This window comes from Eleutherodactylus coqui, chromosome 1 (genome assembly GCF_035609145.1).
Source record: "Eleutherodactylus coqui strain aEleCoq1 chromosome 1, aEleCoq1.hap1, whole genome shotgun sequence".
Lineage (NCBI taxonomy): Eukaryota > Metazoa > Chordata > Amphibia > Anura > Eleutherodactylidae > Eleutherodactylus > Eleutherodactylus coqui.
This window is the reverse complement of record NC_089837.1, coordinates 266,111,561-266,134,333: the sequence shown is the minus strand read 5'-3', so window position 1 is coordinate 266,134,333 and position 22,773 is coordinate 266,111,561. Positions and strand designations below refer to the sequence as shown.

At 42.6% G+C, this 22,773-nt stretch overlaps 1 protein-coding gene across 10 annotated transcripts in view; it reads left to right on the top strand.

The window, feature by feature from the left end:
* ANKRD6 (ankyrin repeat domain 6) overlaps window positions 1–22,773 on the top strand; it is a 172,125-nt gene that overhangs the window by 109,605 nt on the left and 39,747 nt on the right. For all 10 annotated transcript variants that reach the window (XM_066608535.1, XM_066608492.1, XM_066608483.1 and 7 more), the window contains 8 exons: window positions 8,168–8,266; window positions 9,481–9,579; window positions 10,699–10,797; window positions 11,042–11,140; window positions 11,427–11,525; window positions 12,858–12,935; window positions 13,382–13,486; window positions 16,903–17,040. In XM_066608535.1, coding sequence (XP_066464632.1) covers window positions 8,168–8,266; window positions 9,481–9,579; window positions 10,699–10,797; window positions 11,042–11,140; window positions 11,427–11,525; window positions 12,858–12,935; window positions 13,382–13,486; window positions 16,903–17,040 — 816 coding nt within the window. The remainder of the gene's footprint in view (window positions 1–8,167; window positions 8,267–9,480; window positions 9,580–10,698; window positions 10,798–11,041; window positions 11,141–11,426; window positions 11,526–12,857; window positions 12,936–13,381; window positions 13,487–16,902; window positions 17,041–22,773) is intronic.

The window sequence follows — 22,773 nt, the reverse complement described above, 5'->3', positions numbered from 1 at the left end:
AGATAAATTATATGCTGCCCTATGTGTGTGCTGGGGGGGGAAGATAAATTATATGCTGCCCTATGTGTGTGCTGGGGGGGGGGGAGATAAATTATATGCTGCCCTATGTGTGTGCTGGGAAGGGGGGGGAGATAAATTATATGCTGCCCTATGTGTGTGCTGGGGGGAGGAGATAAATCATATGCTGTCCTATGTGTGTGCTGGGGGGGGGGAGATAAATTATATGCTGTCCTATGTGTGTGTGCTGGGGGGGGGAGGAGATAAATCATATGCTGTCCTATGTGTGTGCTGGGGGGGAGATAAATCATATGCTGTCCTATGTGTGTGCTGGGGGGGGGAAGATAAATTATATGCTGCCCTATGTGTGTGCTGGGGGGGGGGGAGATAAATTATATGCTGCCCTATGTGTGTGCTGGGGGGGGTAGATAAATTATATGCTGCCCTATGTGTGTGCTGGGAAGGGGGGAAATAAATTATATGCTGCCTATGTGTGTGCTGGGAAGGGGGAGATACATTATATGCTGCCCTATGTGTGTGCTGGGAAGGGGGGGGGAGATAAATTATATGCTGTCCTATGTGTGTGTGCTGAGGGGGGGGGGAGATAAATTATATGCTGCCCTATGTGCGTGCTGGGGGGGGGAGGAGATAAATCATATGCTGTCCTATGTGTGTGCTGGGGGGGGGGAGATAAATTATATGCTGCCCTATGTGTGTGTGCTGAGGGGGGGGGGGGAGATAAATTATATGCTGCCCTATGTGTGTGCTGGGAAGGGGGGGGGAGATAAATTATATGATGCCCTATGTGTGTGCTGGGAGGGGGGGGGGAGATAAATTATATGCTGCCCTATGTGTGTGCTGGGGGGGAGGAGATAAATCATATGCTGTCCTATGTGTGTGCTGGGGGGGGGGAGATAAATTATATGCTGTCCTATGTGTGTGTGCTGAGGGGGGGGGAGATAAATTATATGCTGCCCTATGTGTGTGCTGGGGGGGGAGGAGATAAATCATTTGCTGTCCTATGTGTGTGCTGGGGGGGAAGATAAATTATATGCTGCCCTATGTGTGTGCTGGGGGGGGAGATAAATTATATGCTGCCCTATGTGTGTGCTGGGAAGGGGGGGGGGATAAATTATATGCTGCCCTATGTGTGTGCTGGGAAGGGGGGGGGGATAAATTATATGCTGCCCTATGTGTGTGCTGGGAAGGGGGGGGATAAATTATATGCTGCCCTATGTGTGTGCTGGGAAGGGGGGGAGATAAATTATATGCTGCCCTATGTGTATGCTGGGAAGGGGGGGAGATAAATTATATGCTGCCCTATGTGTATGCTGGGAAGGGGGGGAGATAAATTATATGCTGCCCTATGTGTGTGCTGGGAAGGGGGGAGATAAATTATATGCTGCCCTATGTGTGTGCTGGGAAGGGGGGGAGATAAATTATATGCTGCCCTATGTGTGTGCTGGGAAGGGGGGGAGATAAATTATATGCTGCCCTATGTGTGTGCTGGGAAGGGGGGGAGATAAATTATATGCTGCCCTATGTGTGTGCTGGGAAGGGGGGGAGATAAATTATATGCTGCCCTATGTGTGTGCTGGGAAGGGGGGGAGATAAATTATATGCTGCCCTATGTGTGTGCTGGGGGTGGGGGGAGATAAATTATATGCTGCCCTGTGTGTGTGCTGGGGGGGGGGATAAATTATATGCTGCCCTATGTGTGTGCTGGGGGGGGGAGATAAATTATATGCTGCCCTATGTGTGTGCTGGGGGGGAGATAAATTATATGCTGCCCCATGTGTGTGCTGGGGGGAGAGATAAATTATATGCTGCCCTATGTGTGTGCTGGGGGGGGAGGAGATAAATCATTTGCTGTCCTATGTGTGTGCTGGGGGGGAAGATAAATTATATGCTGCCCTATGTGTGTGCTGGGGGGGGAGATAAATTATATGCTGCCCTATGTGTGTGCTGGGAAGGGGGGGGGATAAATTATATGCTGCCCTATGTGTGTGCTGGGAAGGGGGGGGGGGATAAATTATATGCTGCCCTATGTGTGTGCTGGGAAGGGGGGGGATAAATTATATGCTGCCCTATGTGTGTGCTGGGAAGGGGGGGAGATAAATTATATGCTGCCCTATGTGTATGCTGGGAAGGGGGGGAGATAAATTATATGCTGCCCTATGTGTATGCTGGGAAGGGGGGGAGATAAATTATATGCTGCCCTATGTGTGTGCTGGGAAGGGGGGGAGATAAATTATATGCTGCCCTATGTGTGTGCTGGGAAGGGGGGGAGATAAATTATATGCTGCCCTATGTGTGTGCTGGGAAGGGGGGGAGATAAATTATATGCTGCCCTATGTGTGTGCTGGGAAGGGGGGGAGATAAATTATATGCTGCCCTATGTGTGTGCTGGGAAGGGGGGGAGATAAATTATATGCTGCCCTATGTGTGTGCTGGGAAGGGGGGGAGATAAATTATATGCTGCCCTATGTGTGTGCTGGGGGTGGGGGGAGATAAATTATATGCTGCCCTGTGTGTGTGCTGGGGGGGGGGATAAATTATATGCTGCCCTATGTGTGTGCTGGGGGGGGGAGATAAATTATATGCTGCCCTATGTGTGTGCTGGGGGGGAGATAAATTATATGCTGCCCCATGTGTGTGCTGGGGGGAGAGATAAATTATATGCTGCCCTATATGTGTGCTGGGGGGGGGGGAGATAAATCATATGCTGCCCTATGTGTGTGCTGGGAAGGGGGGGGAGATAAATTATATGCTGCCCTATGTGTGTGCTGGGGGGGGGGGGGGAGATAAATTATATGCTGCCCTATGTGTGTGCTGAGAAGGGGGGGAGATGAATTATATGCTGCCCTATGTGTGTGCTGGGGGTGGGGGGAGATAAATTATATGCTGCCCTATGTGTGTGCTGGGGGGGGGGAGATAAATTATATGCTGCCCTATGTGTGTGCTGGGGGGGGAGATAAATTATATGCTGCCCTATATGTGTGCTGGGGGGGGGGCAGATAAATTATATGCTGCCCTATGTGTGTGCTGGGAAGGGGGGGGGGGAGATAAATTATATGCTGCCCTATGTGTGTGCTGGGAAGGGGGGGGAGATAAATTATATGCTGCCCTATGTGTGTGCTGGGAAGGGGGGGGGAGATAAATTATATGCTGCCCTATGTGTGTGCTGGGAAGGGGGGGGGGAGATAAATTATATGCTGCCCTATGTGTGTGCTGGGGGGGGGAAGATAAATTATATGCTGCCCTATGTGTGTGCTGGGGGGGGGGAGATAAATTATATGCTGCAATATGTGTGTGCTGGGGGGGGGGGGGGGATAAATTATATGCTGCCCTATGTGTGTGCTGGGAAGGGGGGGAGATAAATTATATGCTGCTCTATGTGTGTGCTGGTCGGGGAATAGATTATATACTGCCCTGTGTGTGCCGCCAGGTGGGGGGGAGGGGAATATATATTACTGCCCTATGTGTGTACTGCCAGGACATTCTAAGTGTCATAATTAAATAAGTATGCACTAAACTCCAACTCCCTTCATAACCCCGCCCCATATAAGCAATGCCCCGCCCATGTCCCACCCAACCCTGCCGGGCCTTGTAAAAATGGTCTTGCTTGAAGCCGGTCCCTGGTGCCAAAAAGGTTGGGGACCACTGACTTATAGGGTAATGTGCAGTGACTTTTAAAAATGTACAACTTCTTTCTGTATATTTCTGCAGCTCCCAGCAACAGATAAGTCCAGTTTATTCATGAGACACTAATAGCCCCCAATCCACCCTAATGGACAGTCTTATTTATTACAGGGCATACTGAGAAAACTGCCAATCAAGATGGATGGGTGGGCCAACTCGGTCCTCATGAATAAACTGGACTTATCTCTTGTGAGCTGCAGAAACATACAGAAACCAGCTGAAATCAGCATGTCTGTCACTATTTTATGTTGCCCACAGTGAGGACAGCATAAATACATGACCGGTTTTCTTTTAAAGTTTGCTACATTTCTACTTGGAATCAGGAATTATTTTTTTCCCCCTAAATTGATAAACATTGTCTTCAGGAGGTTTTTGCTCTGTATGTTCTTTGAAGGCCATTTATAAACATATAAAAAGAACAGGACCCAATACTGACCCTGCTGTACCTCGCTGGTAATTGTGACCCAATTTGATTATATTCTGTTAATAACCACTGCTTTCTATCCTTGAGGTAGTTATTAATTCAATTACACACATTGTCCCTCAGTCCCAGCATTCTCATTTTATGTAGCAACATTTTTGTTTGCCTTCTTGAAATCTACCGTGTTTTCTCGAAAATAAGACCCTTTCTTATATTAATTTTTGCCCCAAAGGAGGCACAGCATCTTATTTTCGGGGAATATCTTATACTTACCTAGTAAGCGCCGTTTGGGTCCCTTCCACTGGTCTCTGCAGTTCCAGCAGGCTTCCTTGTAGTTCTCAGCCACCAACAGCAGATTGTTTCCTGGTAACGGGGTTTGTATACCCGGCTTCCAGAAAACAATGGCTCTGGTTGCCTGAGCAGCAGCGCTCGAGAACCAATCACAGGCATCCAGTTGGTTCATCGAGCGCTGTCAAATGAGAATGTTGGGACTGGCGCCTACTAGGTGATGTATTGCTTTTTTTTTATGTAGTGTAACGCTTCCACCCCCCTGAAAATCTGGGTAGGGCCTTTTTTAGGAGTAGGTCTTATTTCAGGGAAACACGGTAGATACATAACACTTACAGCTTTACCAAAGCCCAGATTAAAACTTGCCTCTTTTGGCCGGGCTCATACAACCGTACACAGAAACGCTGCGTGAGCCACACAGTGTCTTACCTATCATTACAAATGGCAACTATGTTATACTGTGCATGATAGCATATCATAGCAGTCTTCCTGTTTTCTCTTTTGTTTAAATTTCCCGCTATCACTTTACAATGGCACATATAAACACCATTCATATGCAATATAATTGCATTTATGAACAATGGGCTCTCTCACATATAATAAGTGGCAAAAATAGAACATGCTGCATTCTTTTTCACGTGCGTATGACACATAATGAATATTTACAAATGTGAATAGATCAATGAAAATCAATGTACTTCTTTTCATTCACCGCGTATTATGCTCGTGTGAGTTCGGCCTTATAGAAGCTGATCAAATTAGTATGACATGATCATTCCATCTTAAACCCTTGCTGTTGTTGCATTTCTAACATTTTATTTTTATGAAGTCATTCCAAAATTGTGTCACTCAGATAACGGTCAAATGTTTTATGTACAATATACGTTGCAATCTAACAGGTTCTAAGTCCATAGCCCATTGCTCAATTGGATGCTCCTTAAGCATCTACCCCAATTACAGTGGATACACTTCAATAAAAATAGTAGGGGCAAGTAGGAACAGAACTAATAAAAACCCAGAAATGGAGTTACTGTAAACTCAAGCCAAATAGATGGGATTCCACCTGAACTGCTGAATTGTGCAATTGAGACGATAAGCACTGCTTTACATCAACTATTAAGTGCTGTGTTTATTTTGCTTTGTCCCTTATCAGTTTGGCCGAGTAAGGTTACTTATGTCCCAGGAACGAGTGCAGGCCAGCATCTATCGACGTGATCAGTCTGCCGTTTCAGGCAGGGCCCTCTCCCTCATTCGTTACGTATTTAGGGAAAGGCTTTCCATTTATTATTTGTTGGGTTTTTTTGACCGCTGTAGTGTAAGCAATTATTGTGCATGTCTGCAGGTGTTTATCCAGCACGTCCTTTGCAGACGTAACAGCCTTTAGAAGTAATGGCAGGAACAAACAATATTCTTTTCTAATTGCAATTACTACTCTTAAGTACTCAAAAAAAGAAAAATGTCTTTGGTTGTGGAACCAAGTAATAAGCAATACTCAGAGTAACTGTCTGTTCAGCACTAGAGCGCCGGTCGCTGCCGCTCTGAACCCATAAGACGACGGCTGTAGTCACATGCCATTGGTTGTGCACATGAAACTCGGCCAATCACAGGCCTGCTATGAAGGCATGCGACTGCTGAAGCCTGTGATTGGCTATGTGTCCCTGGCACAACGAACGGCACGTGGCCCCAGCCAGATTGGCTAAAGTGGGAAATTATCAAATAAAAAAAATAAATAGAATGTGAATGACCCCCAGAGGTCATAGGGGTTATAGATATTTTATGAACTATTCCTTTTTACGAAGTTAAAGAAAAATTATACATATATATATATACCCACCGCTGATGCCAACTACAACCATTGCCATATGCTTCCTGTAATTCAAAACTATACAAATTATATATCAAAATGTCCGAAACAAAATGAGGAAGCCATTCCTATATATATATATATATATATATATATATATATATATATATATATATATATATATATATATATATATATATATGAATGATATGGCAGTAAATCCACCACATGGGTAAAATACCTAAAAAGTGTGTGGTCCTTAAGGTACAAAACAGCCTAAATGGTGCAGTTTCTGATCAGGCATCCCTACGGTGGATTTTCAGCGGATGAAGCACACAGAAATTCAGTTGAAAATCCGTCCCGTGTGAACCTTGTAGTGAGCTGGTCTTAGAAGTTGATGTTTCAGGACGTTGGAACTTTTATTATATTATGAACAGTCAAATTAATTGAAACATTATGTTACAATTGCATTATAATGTTTTGGGTGCTCCTGCCCTGGCTGACTCTCACTACACAGGCAAACAGGATCTAATTATTAACCCTTTTGGGACCCACCCAAAAGGCTGAACTGATGAAGGGGTTATTTCTGAAACGTGTTTTTATAAGATGATCACGCACTTTATTAAATAAAAGAAACAGTTTTCCACACCTCTAGTCACTTCCTACATGCTTTAACCTGGAGTGTTGCGCCTTCTCCACTGCCATTTTTTTTAGCCCTATTCTCTTACTCTGTCACGCCCACCCAGGTGGTGCGTCATCTGGTCAGGCAGCACCTCCACCATTGAAGTTACCACTTCACTCTCTTCACCACATATGTAGTATCATTGTTTACAACAAACACAACTTAACGGGTTTTGCTCCACCCCTCTTTTTCCTCCTCGTCCACATCGGAAGTGTTCAGCACACAGATGGGAGGGCGCTTCCAGATATCCTACTACAATAGTGCTGGCAACCTCGGCGATGAGGTCCCTGGAAAAACTCAGGACTAACACTCAGGACTAAGATTCGATTTTACCAGACTTGCGTAATGCCAATATTATTGTGCGACTCAGAGACCTGGACTTTGCTGTTGCAAACCACTGAGCGTCTGGAGTCCTTTCACATGCAATGCCAACGCCTGATTCTCTGCGTCCGTTGGTTCAACTTTATCACAAATAGCGAGATACAGGCTGGCACGGGGCTTGAGTCAATCACAGAAACAATAACAAGGAGACGACTCACGCTTTTTGGTCATGTTGCACGCTTGTCAGAAGCTGTCCTGGCCCACGGTGCTCTAACCGCAGCAATTGCTAGGAAAATCGAGAAATGACCCTCTGCTGGATGACGGAGGCCTCCTGGTCATTCACGGCGCTCGTGGGTGCAACAGATAGGCAATGGTACCTCCTCCGACATCTGCACTGAATGGAACAATCTTCTCGGTCGTGGTCATTCTAGATCGGCGCTACGGACCATCAATGTCCAAGCGTGATAACTAACTAACAAGCCAAGTACAGTTGGACCATGTTAACACACACTATGTTTAGAGCTGAAATTTCTTATATTTCTAGAGGTCTGTAAATTTCAATCATATGCTGCAGAATCTACTAAATATAATAATATATATATATATATATATATATATATATATATATATATATATATATATATAAAATATGGAATGAATTTCTGATGCAGAAAATCCAAATCTGCTACGCGTAAGCAGAACTTTGAAGAGGACCTGCCACGGCTGACTGCTTGGCTTTGCAAGGCAATACATTAGTCCTGCAGAAATATGAGAAGACCATAGGGGTATCAATTCACATTAATCCAAAGTTCTATAGAGCTTACAAGGATAATTTTACTGAACATGTATATTAACTATGGAGTTGTACTGTAGTCAATTAATTATTGGATTTTCGTTGGTTCATTTTATTTTAATTTTTATTTTATATGATTTTTTTCTATTTATGTTGTAGAGCCAGCAGACAGCCTTACACAGAGCAGCTGTTGTGGGACACAGTGACATTCTTGCAGTATTGATACAAGACGGCTGTGCCTTGGACAGACAGGATAAGGTATTACCAGAAAAGTAAACATTACTGTAATAAAATGCATTTTGGCTTGCTATCATATAAGGATATTTTAAATAGTAGTTCTCAAGTGTTTAAAGCAAAGTACCTCCTAGTGACAAGAAGTTCCAAGGAAGCGATCAGCCATACGTTTTAGCAAAATAAGGTAATGCTTACACAGCCATGCAATCTTATGATTACTCAGATAATAAACTGTAGTATTTCTGATCTGCAGTGTATTATCGCTTTGTCATTACAAGCCATGGTAGAACAGAGGCCACTGTCAGGCTTCCAGTTGGCAGTGGGTGGTAATGTCAAATTTTGCGCTAACTGGCAGCACTGTCACTTTTATGCAGGCTTTGTCATAAGGGCACTGAGTAGGACTGACAAGCACGTGTGTATTTGCCCCTTCACGATCCCTGTAACAAAATTCATATATTTTTTTTTGCATTTCTGTGACATTTTCCATGTTCTCATTGGAGATTGTAGATATGCCTAGAGCAATATACAGTGAAACGTCTTCCAAAGGCCGATTTAAACACAACGATTATCGCTCAAAATTTGCTCAAATAGTGCCACTGACAGTTTTCAGCGCGATGCCTGCTGAAAGCGCCAAGAACAAAGCAGCTGTTTGCAGCTGCATTGTTTTTGGAGCTATCGCTGCGATATCCTGATCTGCCTGCATTAACGTTTAAGTAGCTAATTAGCTACTTAGAGTTATGTAAAGATGATCGCTCAAAATTGCCACTCAAACGGTCGTTTGAGTGAATTTTGAGTGATCATCGTTCCGTGTAAATGGGCCTTAAAGGCCACCTTATCCAGACCAGATTTCCTATAGTAGATTTTTGTTGTATGCATACTGTCCATCTTTTTTGAGAACCTCACCTCTGAAGACCATTTTTCAGTACAGCTTTAGATGGTCTTCTCAAATATATTTCACTTTATTTTTCATTACCTCTTGTAATGCTGAAACATATTTTGTCTGTTTCTTGGCATAGGCAAAGCTGCAGGAGGGCTAAAGACCAATATTGTGATTCTTAGCTTTCTAGATTATTGAACATGAAAGCTAAGATCTCATGGTGAGAGCAGGGAAGAACAAGCCTAATTTAATATTAAGATGCCGTACATTAATACTGGTGTATGTAAACATGGCTCAGTTTAACAAAATGCTTATAATTTATAACATACATGTAACTGTTTTGCTGCTATGTCTTCCACAGGATGGTAACACTGCCGTACATGAAGCAGCTTGGCATGGATTCAGTCAATCCGTCAAGCTGCTTGTTAAAGCTGGAGCTAATGTTCTTGCCAAAAACAAGGTGAGAATGGGGTTAAACAGTAGACCATTTTTAACTAGATCACTTACTGTTGTGTGTAGTGTCTCTTCTCCATAGCCTTTACCTTAGGGCATTTCAGTGGTATTTCATGGATTAAAATGGCACATCATGTGTTTACTGTGATCCATCTTTCTGGCAATACTTTTGATATTTAATGTGCTGATACTGTTGGTGTGCATCAGATTGATGTAATCTTATTAGTTTCATCCATATTCCAACCTTAAAGGGGTTGTCTCACGGCAGCAAGTGGGGTTATACACTTCTGTATGGCCATATTAATGCACTTTGTAATGTACATTGTGCATTAAATATGAGCCATACAGAAGTTATTCACTTACCTGCTCCGTTGCTGGCGTCCCCGTCGCCATGGATCCGGCTAATTCTGATGTCTTCTTGCTTTTTTAGACGCGCTTGCACTGTGCGGTATTCTCCCCTTCTGCTCTGTCCAGGCACGAGCGGCGTTCTGGCTCCGCCCCCTTCTACGCGTCATCGCGTAGCTCCGCCCCGTCACGTGTGCCGATTCCAGACAATCAGGAGGCTGGAATCGGCAATGGAAGGCACAGAACCCATGGTGCACCATGGGAGAAGACCCGTGGTGCACCATGGGAGAAAACCGCAGTGCATCCCTGGGAAAGGACCGGCGGCCATCTTGGGAGAAGATTTTTTAAAGTCCTTATTTCGTCGGATCGGTAAGTAGCAAGCGGCTTAAAAACCGCTTTACTTTGCTATTTTATGCCAGGGGGGTGACAGGGGGAATGGGGAAATGTTAAATTTTGAGGTTTGCCGCGAAACAACCCCTTTAACTTTTTTAAAAGGTTACTGGTTAAGACAACTCTCTTAAATGCCCTTTGGGGTTTGACTAAGAGCTAGATCATCCTCTGGTGGGAACCAAAGATCTTATAGAAAACAACCATATTTGGGGATGATTCTGGAGCCTATCATATAATACTAGGGTGTATTACTTAAGAGTGGAAAGAAAGAGTTGGGACCTCTTATGTAAAACCTATAACATGCATATGTACGTAGCAGAACTTACAATGGAAAATATAAGCAAGCATGTATTTTATTTTGTTTATTTACTTGTTCTCTCCACAACACAAGGCAGGTAACACACCTCTTCATCTGGCCTGCCAGAATGGTCATTCCCAGAGCTGTCGCTTCTTACTGCTTGCAGGATCCCGCGCTGACTTAAAAAACCATGTAAGTTGGTAGGGGATAAAAAAAAAAATTATGTGTGTGTCTTCATAGTAAACATATCCATCTATCTACCTATCTACCTGTTCTGTCTTTCTATCTCTCTATCTTTCCCAAGGAGATTGGTACAGATAGCGAAAAGTATGAGCTCAGCTTAGACAGAGTGTATCTGCTTTCTATTCTAATTCTGTATGGTAATGAGAACTGCATATTTGGAAGGCACCTCTCCTAAACAAGTTGTGATTTGCAGACAGGAGACACCTGTTTACATGTTGCAGCACGTTACAATCACCTGTCAGTCATCAGGATACTACTCAGCGCATTCTGTTCTGTCAACGAGAAGAACCAGGTTAGTACATCTTACTCTACCAATCAAATCAAATTGTAGCTTCACCAAGCTTGTTATTGAATTATCAGTTAACTGTTACACAGAAATACACCAACCAGCAGTGAGTAACAGGTGTTTTTTTTTTTTTTGTTTTCATTTTTATTAATGTTCTGTCTTCACTAAAAAGTATCTTTAACAATGCATGTTTGGCACGGTTTCCTTTTTGATTTTCAGATTTGAGGCTTATTCTTGTAATATGAGAATAGTTTATTGTTAATTTATTTAGTTTCATTTGTGACCTGTGCAGGCAGGTGATACCCCGCTCCACGTTGCTGCTGCCCTCAATCATCGGAAGGTTATTAAAGTGCTCCTAGAGGCGGGAGCTGATGCCTCCCTTCTTAATAATGTAAGCATGTCTCACTACTATCACACAAATTACAGTACATATGATAGTTTATGATAAATGTGGTTATGTGTATTATCGTATAACCATAGGTAAATTATTATATAGACAATCAAAGCTACATGTTAAGTCATTAATGTTTATAGTTGCCAAGTGCTGAAGATAGAATTTGAGTTTTCATTCCTGTATTTTACTGGTATGATTTTGTATAAGCTCACTGGGTAGCTGGCAGGAAAAATAGATATTGAAAATCCTTAGGCGCGTGGAGCTACCGCGAGCAACTCTGACTTTCCCCCATTATCTAGATCAAACAAACACTAACTCAAGCTCTCAACCCAATAGTGAAGGAACTTTTTAGACATTAAAATGGAAGTTAACTAAATGGGACATAGAGTGGAAGCACTGTAAGTAAACCAGGCTTCACTACTTCATCGTAACAAACTAATGGCACAACAAATCTCTACTCAGCTTGATTCCATAAATACAGCAATATCTCTGACTGAGCACCAAAAAAATACAAGCTGCTGTAAGAAAGTTAGACTTAAAGGCTTACCAGAATCTGTGCGACACGAAGCTCTAACTACTGCTGCTTTGCAAATATTCTCAAGTCTACTCGGAGAGGAAAGCGCTTCCAAAATTACAATTAAATGCATCCACCATTCATTAAGACCTTTCGCAAGAAGGGAAAGTCACCACGAGATGCAAGCTGTGGTCTACTCAGCTATTAGGACACTGCTGATATCTTAACCCCTTAGTGACCGCCGATATACCTTTTGATGGCCTGTATTTAAATCCCCCGAACGGATGTTCGGGGGTCCTGTATGGCATGATGAACGTTGTCAGAAAAAAAAATAAAGAATGCCAGAAAATCGCTTTTTTGGTCACCCTGTCTGCAAGAAAAAAATACCAAAAAATTGTATGTGTTCTAAAATGGTACCAATGCAAACTACAGGACATCCAGTAAAAAATGAGTCTTCACACAACTATGTCGCCGACTCTTGGGGCACAGGATAATTGTACACCGACACTTGAGAGACAGGATAATGACACACTGACACTTGCGAGGATAGGATAATGGCACGCAGCGACACTTGGGGCACAGGACAGTGGCACGCCGACACTTGGGGACAAGAAAATGGCACACTGACACTTGGGGTACATCAGAATGACACACTGACAAATGGGGGACGGCATAATGGCACGTAGAGACTTGGCCTCTGGATGGTGAACTAATCTAGATGAATAGTGTGTATATATTTGAATGTGTACATATATAAAATATATAAAATGTTTTGCAATGTTAATTGACATATCATTTCCATATATTCTTTTCAGGCAGGCCAGATTGCTCTGGAAACTGCACGTCACCACAATAACTCAGATGTGGCTCTTCTTCTCACTAAAGCCCCACAGGTACAGAATTAACATATATCAGAGGGGAAAAATTCACAGTGATATTCCACAGCATACCCGTTTTTCTGTTTTGGAGAATTTTCTCATATGTTCAGTTGTAATTTGCTGCGGATTTCAGATGCAGAATGCACACTTCAAATTCTTTGCAAATCCACCACATCTCAAATTTCCTTTACCAGAGTAGCAAGAAGTAGCGGCAGATGGATGGAAATTTAACCAGACTACACAGGGCTTGTTTGTAGTCTTACTATGGAGATACAAGTCTTCATATCAGCTATAGACATAAAACACAGAATTCTAATTAAGATTATTGTTGCTTTATTTTTTGTTTTAGATGCATTGGAACATGTTCTTTTAATGCGAGTTAGCAAAATTTGAAACATGACAAAAATAATGTTGGCATTTTCATACAGAAGCAATACAAATGGCATATTTACCTGCCATAGGTTTTACGATTTAGCCGTGGCAGAAGTTTGAGGAAGAAGAGAGAGAAACTAAAGGAGGAAAGGCGGGCTCAGTCCGTTCCAAGAGAAGATATTGCAGACAGTAAGGTATGTATTTCCTGTAATATTTTTGACACTTTAATGCAGGAGTGTCTACCTGTGGGCCACAGGCCACATGCATTCCAAAATGGCTAGGAATGTGGCCCAACACAAAATAATAAACTTACTTAACTCCTTAGTGACCAGTCCTGTTTGCATCTTAATGACCAGGCCAAATTTTGGAAATCTGACATGCGTCTTTTTCGCATAGAATATCTCTGTAAAGGCTTTGCATATCCAAATGATTCTGACATTCTTTTTCTGCCACATATTGTACTTCATTTAGGTGATAAAAATAGACCAATAGAATTTCCATATATTTATTAAAAGTGCCAACATTGGGAACATTTTGAAAAAAAAATGTTATTTTTTCACATTTTCAACTGTAATATCTCAAATATGTGCAAACCTATTGTACAAATTTTTGATAAGATATATATTTCCATTTGTTTAAAGTTTTTTCAATGTGCACAGAGAATAAAGTAGTGTTTTTTTTACCGTTTTAGGATTCGTACAAATTTAACATTACTTATCAACATTTTGAGGAATACTTTGTTTTTCTAAACCAAGCCAAGATTGCAAAGGCTCATAGGTGTCAGAATGATTGATACTCCCACAAATGAACCTATTTTAAAAACTACACCCCTTAATATATTTACTGAGGGGTGTCAGGAGTATTTTTAGCCTACTGTTTTTTTAGGAGTTAATGCAATATAGAGGAGGAAAAATAAAATTTCATATTTTTGCAAAAATGTCATTTTAAAGACATTTTTTTTTCTATAGTGCACATGAAAATGAGGATTCACACCCAAAATGGATACCCCTGTTTGTTCTGTGTTCAGAAACATACCCATTGTGGTCTTAATATTATGTTTGTATGCACAACGGGACCCAAAATGAAAGGAGCAGCAGGTGGCTTTCAGAATAGACATTTTTCTTGAAGGTGATTTAGCTCCCATTGCACACTTGTAGAGCCCTTGAGCAGCCAAAACGATGGAGAACCCCCCACAAATAACCCCATTTTGAAAACTAGACCCCTTAATGAATTTATCTAGGGGTGTACTGCATATTTTGACCCAAAGTTTTTGAATGAATCTAAGCAAAGCAGAAGGAAAATATTACGATTTTCATTTTTTTGGCAATAGTGCTGTGTTAAAAACAGTTTTTTTTTTGTACACCACATATGAATGAAGACTTGCGCCTCAAAATGGATCCCCCTGTTTGTCCTGTGTTCAGAAACATACCCATTGTGGCCCTAATTTTATATCTACGTGGCCCAAGCCGAAAGGAGCAACCGGTGGCTTTCAAAACAGACATTTTGCTTGAAGGTGTTTTAGGCCCCAGTGCACACTTGTAGAGCCCTTGAGCTTCCAAAATGATAGAGAGAACCTCCACAAATGACCCCATTTTCAAAACTAGACCCCTTAATGAATTCCTCTAGGGGTGTACTGAGTATTTTGACCCCATTGTTTTTTTCCAGGAATTAATGCACTTTAGGGGAGAAAAAATAAAGTTACATATTTTTCCAAATATGTCTTTTAAGGGCAGTTTTTTTTCCTATAGTGTGCATGAAAATGAGGATTTGCACCCCATAATGGATACACCTGTTTCTTCCGCGTGCAGAAACATACCCATTGTGGCCCCAATCTGCTTACTGGACACATGGCTATGCCTGTAATGGAGGGAACACTCATTTGATTTTAGGGCACAACTGAAAATATTCCAGGCCCAATTGCTCACTTGTGCAGAAAAAAATTTACTCCCTAAAAATAATCCCACTCCCACTCCCTTTTTGGCATTCCCTAAATTTTAGATAAAAGTAATAATGTAAACTGTGTGGTGTGTCTAAAAACTGGTAAATACGGAGGCCTGGTTGGGATGGGCACATAGAGTAATAAAACTGTATTCTTACTCCTCCTCCCATGTTTGTCTGCAAACCTAACACTTTTTTGGGGGTATTTCTTGATCTCGGTGGCAGGGATGGGGTACAAAAAGTGGCACTATGTGAGGCTTCGTAAGCTTGCTGAGGTGCAGCGGTCTCGCACAGAAGGCATTCAACAAGCTGCTCCTGGAACTGCAGAAAAGCGAGCGTTCCCGGGGCTTCTTGTAAATTACATATTACAGGTAGCGGTCTGAATAACACCGGGCTCACATGACCATATGTAGAATCCACTTGCGGAGGCCCGCAGCGGATGACAGCTGTTAACTTGGCCGTGGGTCTGCGTGGGTCCCCGTAGCCTGTACACAATGTAGTTGCGTATGGGCTGCAGGTATATCTGTGACCATAGAGCACAATGGGCTCTATGTTGCAGATATCCATGGTAAAATAGAAAATGGCTGCTTTCTGTTTTCTGTGAGCGGATTACATAATTCCAACCCGCTAATGTGAGTTAAATTGTGTAATCAAATGCATTTGATTATTACCACGGCTCAAACACATGTGTAATCCACAATTCCTTTCCAGTCGTGTGAGACTGGCCTAAGGTAGATCACTACCTTTTTATCACGTGACCAGGACCACTCAACGAGTCCACTGGTCACTGCTCCAGGCTCTCTGCTACCTTTAGTAGCGAGGAGCAAGGAGATTTTAAATTTCTCGGGCCCTCCCTTGCTCCTGCGCATGTGTCCGTCATTTTGCCGGTGGGCGAATATGCGGAAGCCGGGGAAGATCCATGGAGGAGGAATGCGTCTAGTTCAAATGCGGAGGCCTCCAGTAAAAAGTTTCATCTCCTCTCACTTATCGCATCATTGAGGGGAGATTAAATTTAAACTTTTTTTTTACTTTTATGTAATCGCCATTATCCATTAAAAGTATGGGTTTCTGTTGGACCAGTAACGTAGGTTTTGTTTGTTCGCCTCCCTGTTCACATACAAGTTTGCTTCATCCCTGAACAGTACTGTCCCTGTGAAATGTGAGTCCTGTTGCAATGGTTGTTACACCCATTCTACAAATTCAAAGGGGTGATTGGGATCAGTCCTCATTGGCAACTGGATTTTATACGGGTGCAATTTGTGTGTAGCTAGTATTCTCCCAATGGTGGTTCGACTCACCCCGCTTTCTGATAGACGTCAGGTGCTACTGAGCTCTTGCAGAAGGACCCAAGGATGCCTATTGTTATTGCTTCATCTGTGTCAGTTCTATACCTTTAGATAGTTCTGTACTTACCCCTATAAATGTCAATGTCATAATAATATCCTGCCTGTCTAGAGCTATTAGTGTGAGAAAAAAATGAGATATTTGGCAGGATTGTTTAATGTTATATTATTAAATTAGGAGTTCGTTTCTACTATAGGAGGAAATGTGATCATATTGAGTTTGTCATCTCATGAAATTCTAATAAATGAATCAACCTTTGGATATCATAACATGAAAAATACACATTTTATAGCATATTGTGTTCTTAATGTCATAATTGTCCTTTCAGGCCAGTATATCAGCAGCTGATGACACCCACAGCAGTGAACAAGCTGTGATCAAACAAGGAGATGGCAAAGATGAACAACGAGATGCTGCTGCAGGGAACAAACAAATGAAAGGAAAAAGACCAAAAGCTAAAGAAAAGGTAGCAGACTCTTTCGTCACTGAATTCCAGCATCAGTAGCTTGTTTTATAATTACAACATACTGAGTATTATGTACAATGCATTTGGAAAGTCTTCAAATCTTTTCACTTTCTTACATTTTGTTATGGTCTTGTGCAAATTAAAAAATATATATATCAGGTTTTCTCATCCGTATGGAGGGACACAGCTTTGACCATAGGAAAAGTTACTGCCACTAGGAGGTGGACACTAAGTAGAAAAAGTGTTAGCTCCTCCCACTAGCTATAGTTCTCCTGCAGCCACCAAGCTAATCAGTTTTTAGCTTAGTGCCCAATAGGATGCTGACATCTTTGCTTGCTGGTCTTTAACCCCTTCCCGCTGCAGGGCGTAAGTTTACGTCCTGGCAGCAGGGTACTTCCCGCAACAGGGCGTAAACTTACGTCCTGGGGATAGCGCGGGATCACATATGATCCCGCGCTATCCCGCAGCGGGAGCCGGCTGTCAGTCACAGCCGGCGTCCCGCTGCAACAGCGGAGGGGGGGGCATCGGAGATGCCCCCCCCCGCTGTTAACCCCCTCCCTGCCGCGATCCAAGTAGATCGCGGCAGGGAAAGGGTTCACAGAGGGAGTGGACTCCCTCTGTGTCTCCGGCTGGCTCTCGCGATCACATCGCGAGAGCCCGGCCTGTCACCATGGTAACAGGACACCAGACACTGGCGTCCTGTATTGCCAATGCCTGAGATCACTGTATAAGCGATAAGGCATGGCAGAGCAGTAGCTCTGCCATGCCTTATCACAGCGATCATCAGGGCAGTGGTTAAAGTCCCCCAGGGGGACACAAATGTTGTAAAAAAAAACAAAGATTAAAACAATGAATTAAATAAAAATGTAAAAAAAGAGTAAAAAAAAAATTTTTTATGCTTTTTCTCAGATTATCATAAAAAAAGGTAAAAAAAACCCAAAACCCTACATATTTGGTATCGTCGCGTCCGTAACGACGCGTACAATAAGTTGCACATGCTTTTGACTGTGCACGGAAAAAAACGCAAAAAAAACGCTAAAAAACTGAGGCAAAATGCTAATTTTTTGCATTTTGCCTCACCAAAAACGCAATAAAAGTGATCAAAAAAGCCGTATGTACTCCAAAATGGTACCAGTAAAAACAACTACAGCTCGTCTCGCAAAAAATAAGCCCTCACAGAGCTCCGTACATCAAAAAATAAAAAAGTTACAGGACTTTGAATGCAGCGATTTAGAAAAGAAAAGATTTCAAAAAAAAAGGGGGTTTTATTGCAGAAAAGTGGGAAAACCTAAAAAAAATGTAAGAATTTTGGTATCGTTGTAACCGTACCGGTCCGCAGAAAAAATGGAATGTCCCATTTATGCTGCATGATTAACGCTGTAAAAAAATAAATAAATCTATGGCAGAATTCATGCGTTTTCTCTCCCTGCTATCATAAAAAAAAAACAAAAAAAACTTTTACAATATAGTCAAATGTACCCAAAAGTGGCACCGCTAAAAACTACAGTTCGCCACGCAAAAAACAAGCCCTCATACGGCCGCGTCGACTGAAAAATAAAAAAGTTATGACTTTTGATAAACGGAGAAGAAAATCCGCCATAAATTGTTGCGTCCTTAAGCCCAAAATAGGCCGTGTCATGAAGGGGTTAAGTACCGTTGGATTCAGACAATACAGGGAGGCAGGACTCTCCCTGTTACCCCACCAAGTAGGGTGAACAGAACGAAGATAACCGTCCTGTTGTCTGCCTCGACTTTAGAAGAAAAGGAGGCATGTTCAAGGATTAACTTGAATGTGGTCTGCCAGCCATAGTGTTCCCCTCTTGCTCCCTTCCTCGTTAAAGGCCGGTGACCACTGGGGAAACACTGCTGGATCTGTGGAGTACACTGCTTGTAGATGCCAAGGTATGTCAAGAGGAATGAGTATTTGCGACATCCTACGTTTTAGAAGACCTGTATCTCCCTCCCCTGACCCACTATCTGTAACCCCTTCGCCCTCTTAGACAGCTGTGGGAGGACCGGGTAGTGGGGGAGGGATGAGAGGTCCCTGCTGCAGACAGTATGTCCTTACCTCTCCCATGGCCTGGAGACACCTGGAGTCTAGTTTTCAATCTTGGTCCCTGTCCCTTTACTTCCTACTCCACTTCCTGTGCACTTCTGCTCCTTCAGCCCTCAGCATTTAGCGATCAGCAGACTGATTTAGGTACCACACTGGATGAGACAGCCTGGATCTGTTTAAGCCTTCAGTTGTTTCTATTGCTCCACAGAACAGCTCTGTTTTTGGGTAAGCATTGCCTGGCAGACAACTCCCTTGCTTGCTACCCCTTCTGCGGTACCATAACTGTCCCTCGTATCTGTTAGTGCCATTTCCGACATCAAAGCAGAGGACTCCAGACAGGGATCAGCGAGACCCACATACTATACTCTCGTTGTAAAACAAATGTTGCATGCAGTCAGTTACAGACATTTTGCTTTAACTCTATTCTGTCGCAATAGGCTGCCATAGATCCTACTACTGGCACCCCTCTCATTCAGTCCTCTCAGATTGCTGAGCCGGAATTGGTATGCTGTTTGGTACGGTTTCTGATCTGACTAAAGCAATTTTCGAGAGGTTAGATCATGTGTCTATTCCACCAGGTCATAGTAACATAGTATGTTAGGCTGAATAAAGACAATGTCCATCTAGTTCAGCCTGTTTCAACCCCCTAGTTTATCCAGAGGAAAGCAAAAGCCAATTAGTTCATTCGGGGGAAAAATTCCTTCCAGACTTCATAATGGCAATCAGAATAATCCCTTGATCAACCTTTGATAGTTCCTACCTAAATGTAAGACCCGGGACAACAACCCCGCTGGTCACCTAATGTCTATATCCTGTAATATCAGAGTACTCTAGAAAGACATCTAGTCTCCTCTTAAACTCCTCAATGGATTTTGCCATCACCACATCCTCGGGCAGAGAGTTCCACAGTCTCACTGCTCTTACAGTAAAGAACCCTCTTCTGTGTTGGTAATGAAAACTGCTTTCTTCTAGACGTAGCGGATGCCCTCTTGTTACCGTCGCAGTCCTGGGTGTAAACAGATCATGGGAGAGATCCTTGTATTGTCCCCTCATGTATTTGTACATAGTTATTTGATTGCCCCTTAGCCATCTTTTTTCCAGGGTGAATAATCCTAATTTTGATAGCCTGTCTGGGTATTCGTCCCCTCATGCCATTTATTAATTTAGTTGCCCTTCTTTGAACCCCTTAAACCACTGCAACATCTTTCCTGAGCATCGGTGTCCAAAACTGTCCACAGTATTCCATGTGGGGCCTGACAAATGCCTTATATGGTGGAAGAATAATGTTCTCGTCCTTCGCCCCTATGCCTCTTTTAATGCACCCCAAGATTGTATTAGCTTTTGCAGCAGCTGACTGACATTGGTTGCTCCAGTTAAATCTGCAATCCACTAGTACCCCCAGGTCTTTTTCCATATCACTTTTCCCCAGCTGTATCCCATGTAGTGTATGTTCGTGACATCCGTTTCTCTTGCCCATATACATAACCTTACATTTAGCAACATTGAACTTCATTTGCCATTTTTCTGCCCAAACCCCTGGCTTATCTAGGTCCCTTTGTAGCCGTACACTGTCCTGCGTTGTATTATTTTGCATAATTTTGTATCATCTGCAAATATTGATATTTTACTGTGTAGTCCCTCTATCAGGTCATTGATAAATATATTGAACAGACTGGGGCCTAGCACTGAGCCCTGTGGCACCCCACTAGCAATGGTGGCCCAATCAGAATACGAACCATTCACTACCACCCTCTGCTTTCTATTTCTTGAGACAGTTCTTTACCCAGATACACACGTTTTCACCCAGTCCGAGCTGTCTCATTTTATATATATGCCTATTATGCGGCACGGTGTCAAATGCTTTAGAGAAGTCCATATATACGAGATCAATAAACTCTCCGAAGTCCAGCCTAGAGCTTATTTCATCGTAGAAGCTGATCAGATTGGTCTGACATGATCGACCCCTCATGAACCCATGCTAATAAGGGGTTATACTGTTGTTGTTCTTGAGGTATTCTAGGATGGCGTCTCTCAGAAACCGCTTGAGTATTTTTCCAGTTATTGAACTGAGACTTACCGGCCTGTAGTTACCAGGCTCTCTTTTGGACCCCTTTTTGTATATTGGAACCACATTGGCAATGGTACAACTCCGGTCTTGATAGTGTTCATAAATATAAGAAATAGTGGTCTAGCTATCACATCACTTAGTTCCCTTAGAACCCTTGGGTGTGTTCCATCTGGGCCCGGCGATTTATCGATTTTGATCCTCTTTAACCGTCTCTGTACTTCCTTCTATGTTAGGTATGCAATATTTAGCAGAGCCCTATCACAGAGGGGACTTAGAGTAAAATAATAAACTTTATTGAATAATTTATTTAAAAGAATTTCACACTAGGGCACAACAAATAACACAAATAGCGTGTGTCGCAAAACAGATGAGCGCACATCCGATTATTTTAGGACAAACATTAGTCGGTCATCTATAGATCCTGACCCCACCGCTTAGAGATGTGCGTCAGGTGATCACTGTATTGGAAAGTTGTCACGTGATTGAATTAGTTGGGGATCTCAGGATTATACCTTTTGTACCTATCCTTCCGGTACCGGTCTCAGAAGGAAAGAATAACGTGTTGAGTATGAGGATCCCTTCAGGGGGCAAAAATTGCCTATCTACCTGAAATCACTTAAATTGTATTATCTCGGTGGGTCTTGTATGATGCGTGATGAGCTGTAACTGAACACTGTGGTCTTAACGCTCTAATTCCTCATGATGTAGGATTACGAGCTGTCTCACATTTTCTGGCACAGAGAGGTTTGCATTATCAGCCACATAACGAATTCACGTTACAACTTTTGTGCTTTATTTTGTCACACAACTATTTCCTCTTCAACAGGAAATTTTTCCACCAGCTCAGGGGCACCGCGATGGGGACGTCATGCGCCCCCACCTACGCAAATTTGCTCCTGGGCTGGTGGGAAGAGAAATGCGTGTTTCCTATTGAAAATTCGGTCTGGTCAAAATACGCCTTGACCTGGATCCGTTATATCGATGACATCTTGATCCTTTGGACGGGTACGAAACACCAATTCGAAGAATTTGTAACATGGCTGAATAATAATGATTTAAATTTGCGCTTCACTGCAGCAATTGACAAATCCACTATGACCTTTCTGGATATAAGTATTGAGATTCAACCAGATGGGAGACTCCCCACAAACCTGTACCGGAAACAAACAGCCACGAACAGTTTGCTATCCTGTGATAGTTACCACCCACTTCCCTTGAGACAGGGCATCCCAAAGGGGCAATTTTTAAGAATTAGACGAAACTGTTCAGAAGAAAGCTACTTCGATACTGAATGTCGCAAGTTAAAAGAGAGATTTAAACAACGAAATTATCCAATCCAAGTCTTAGACATGGCGGAACAACATGCACGTACTTGCGATAGAAACAACCTATTGATCCCTAAACAACGGGTTAATACAACAGAGATGCGAATCGTGGGCACCTTTGATACAGGGCAAAAAGAAATCCTCGAGATACTAAGATCTTATCGGGATATTCTTCAAAATGATGAAGACATTAAATCATACATCCCGGCCTACCCGAAGGTCACTTACCGACGAGGGCGAAATATTAGAGATCACCTTGTCAAAAGCCACCTGAGACCCACAAG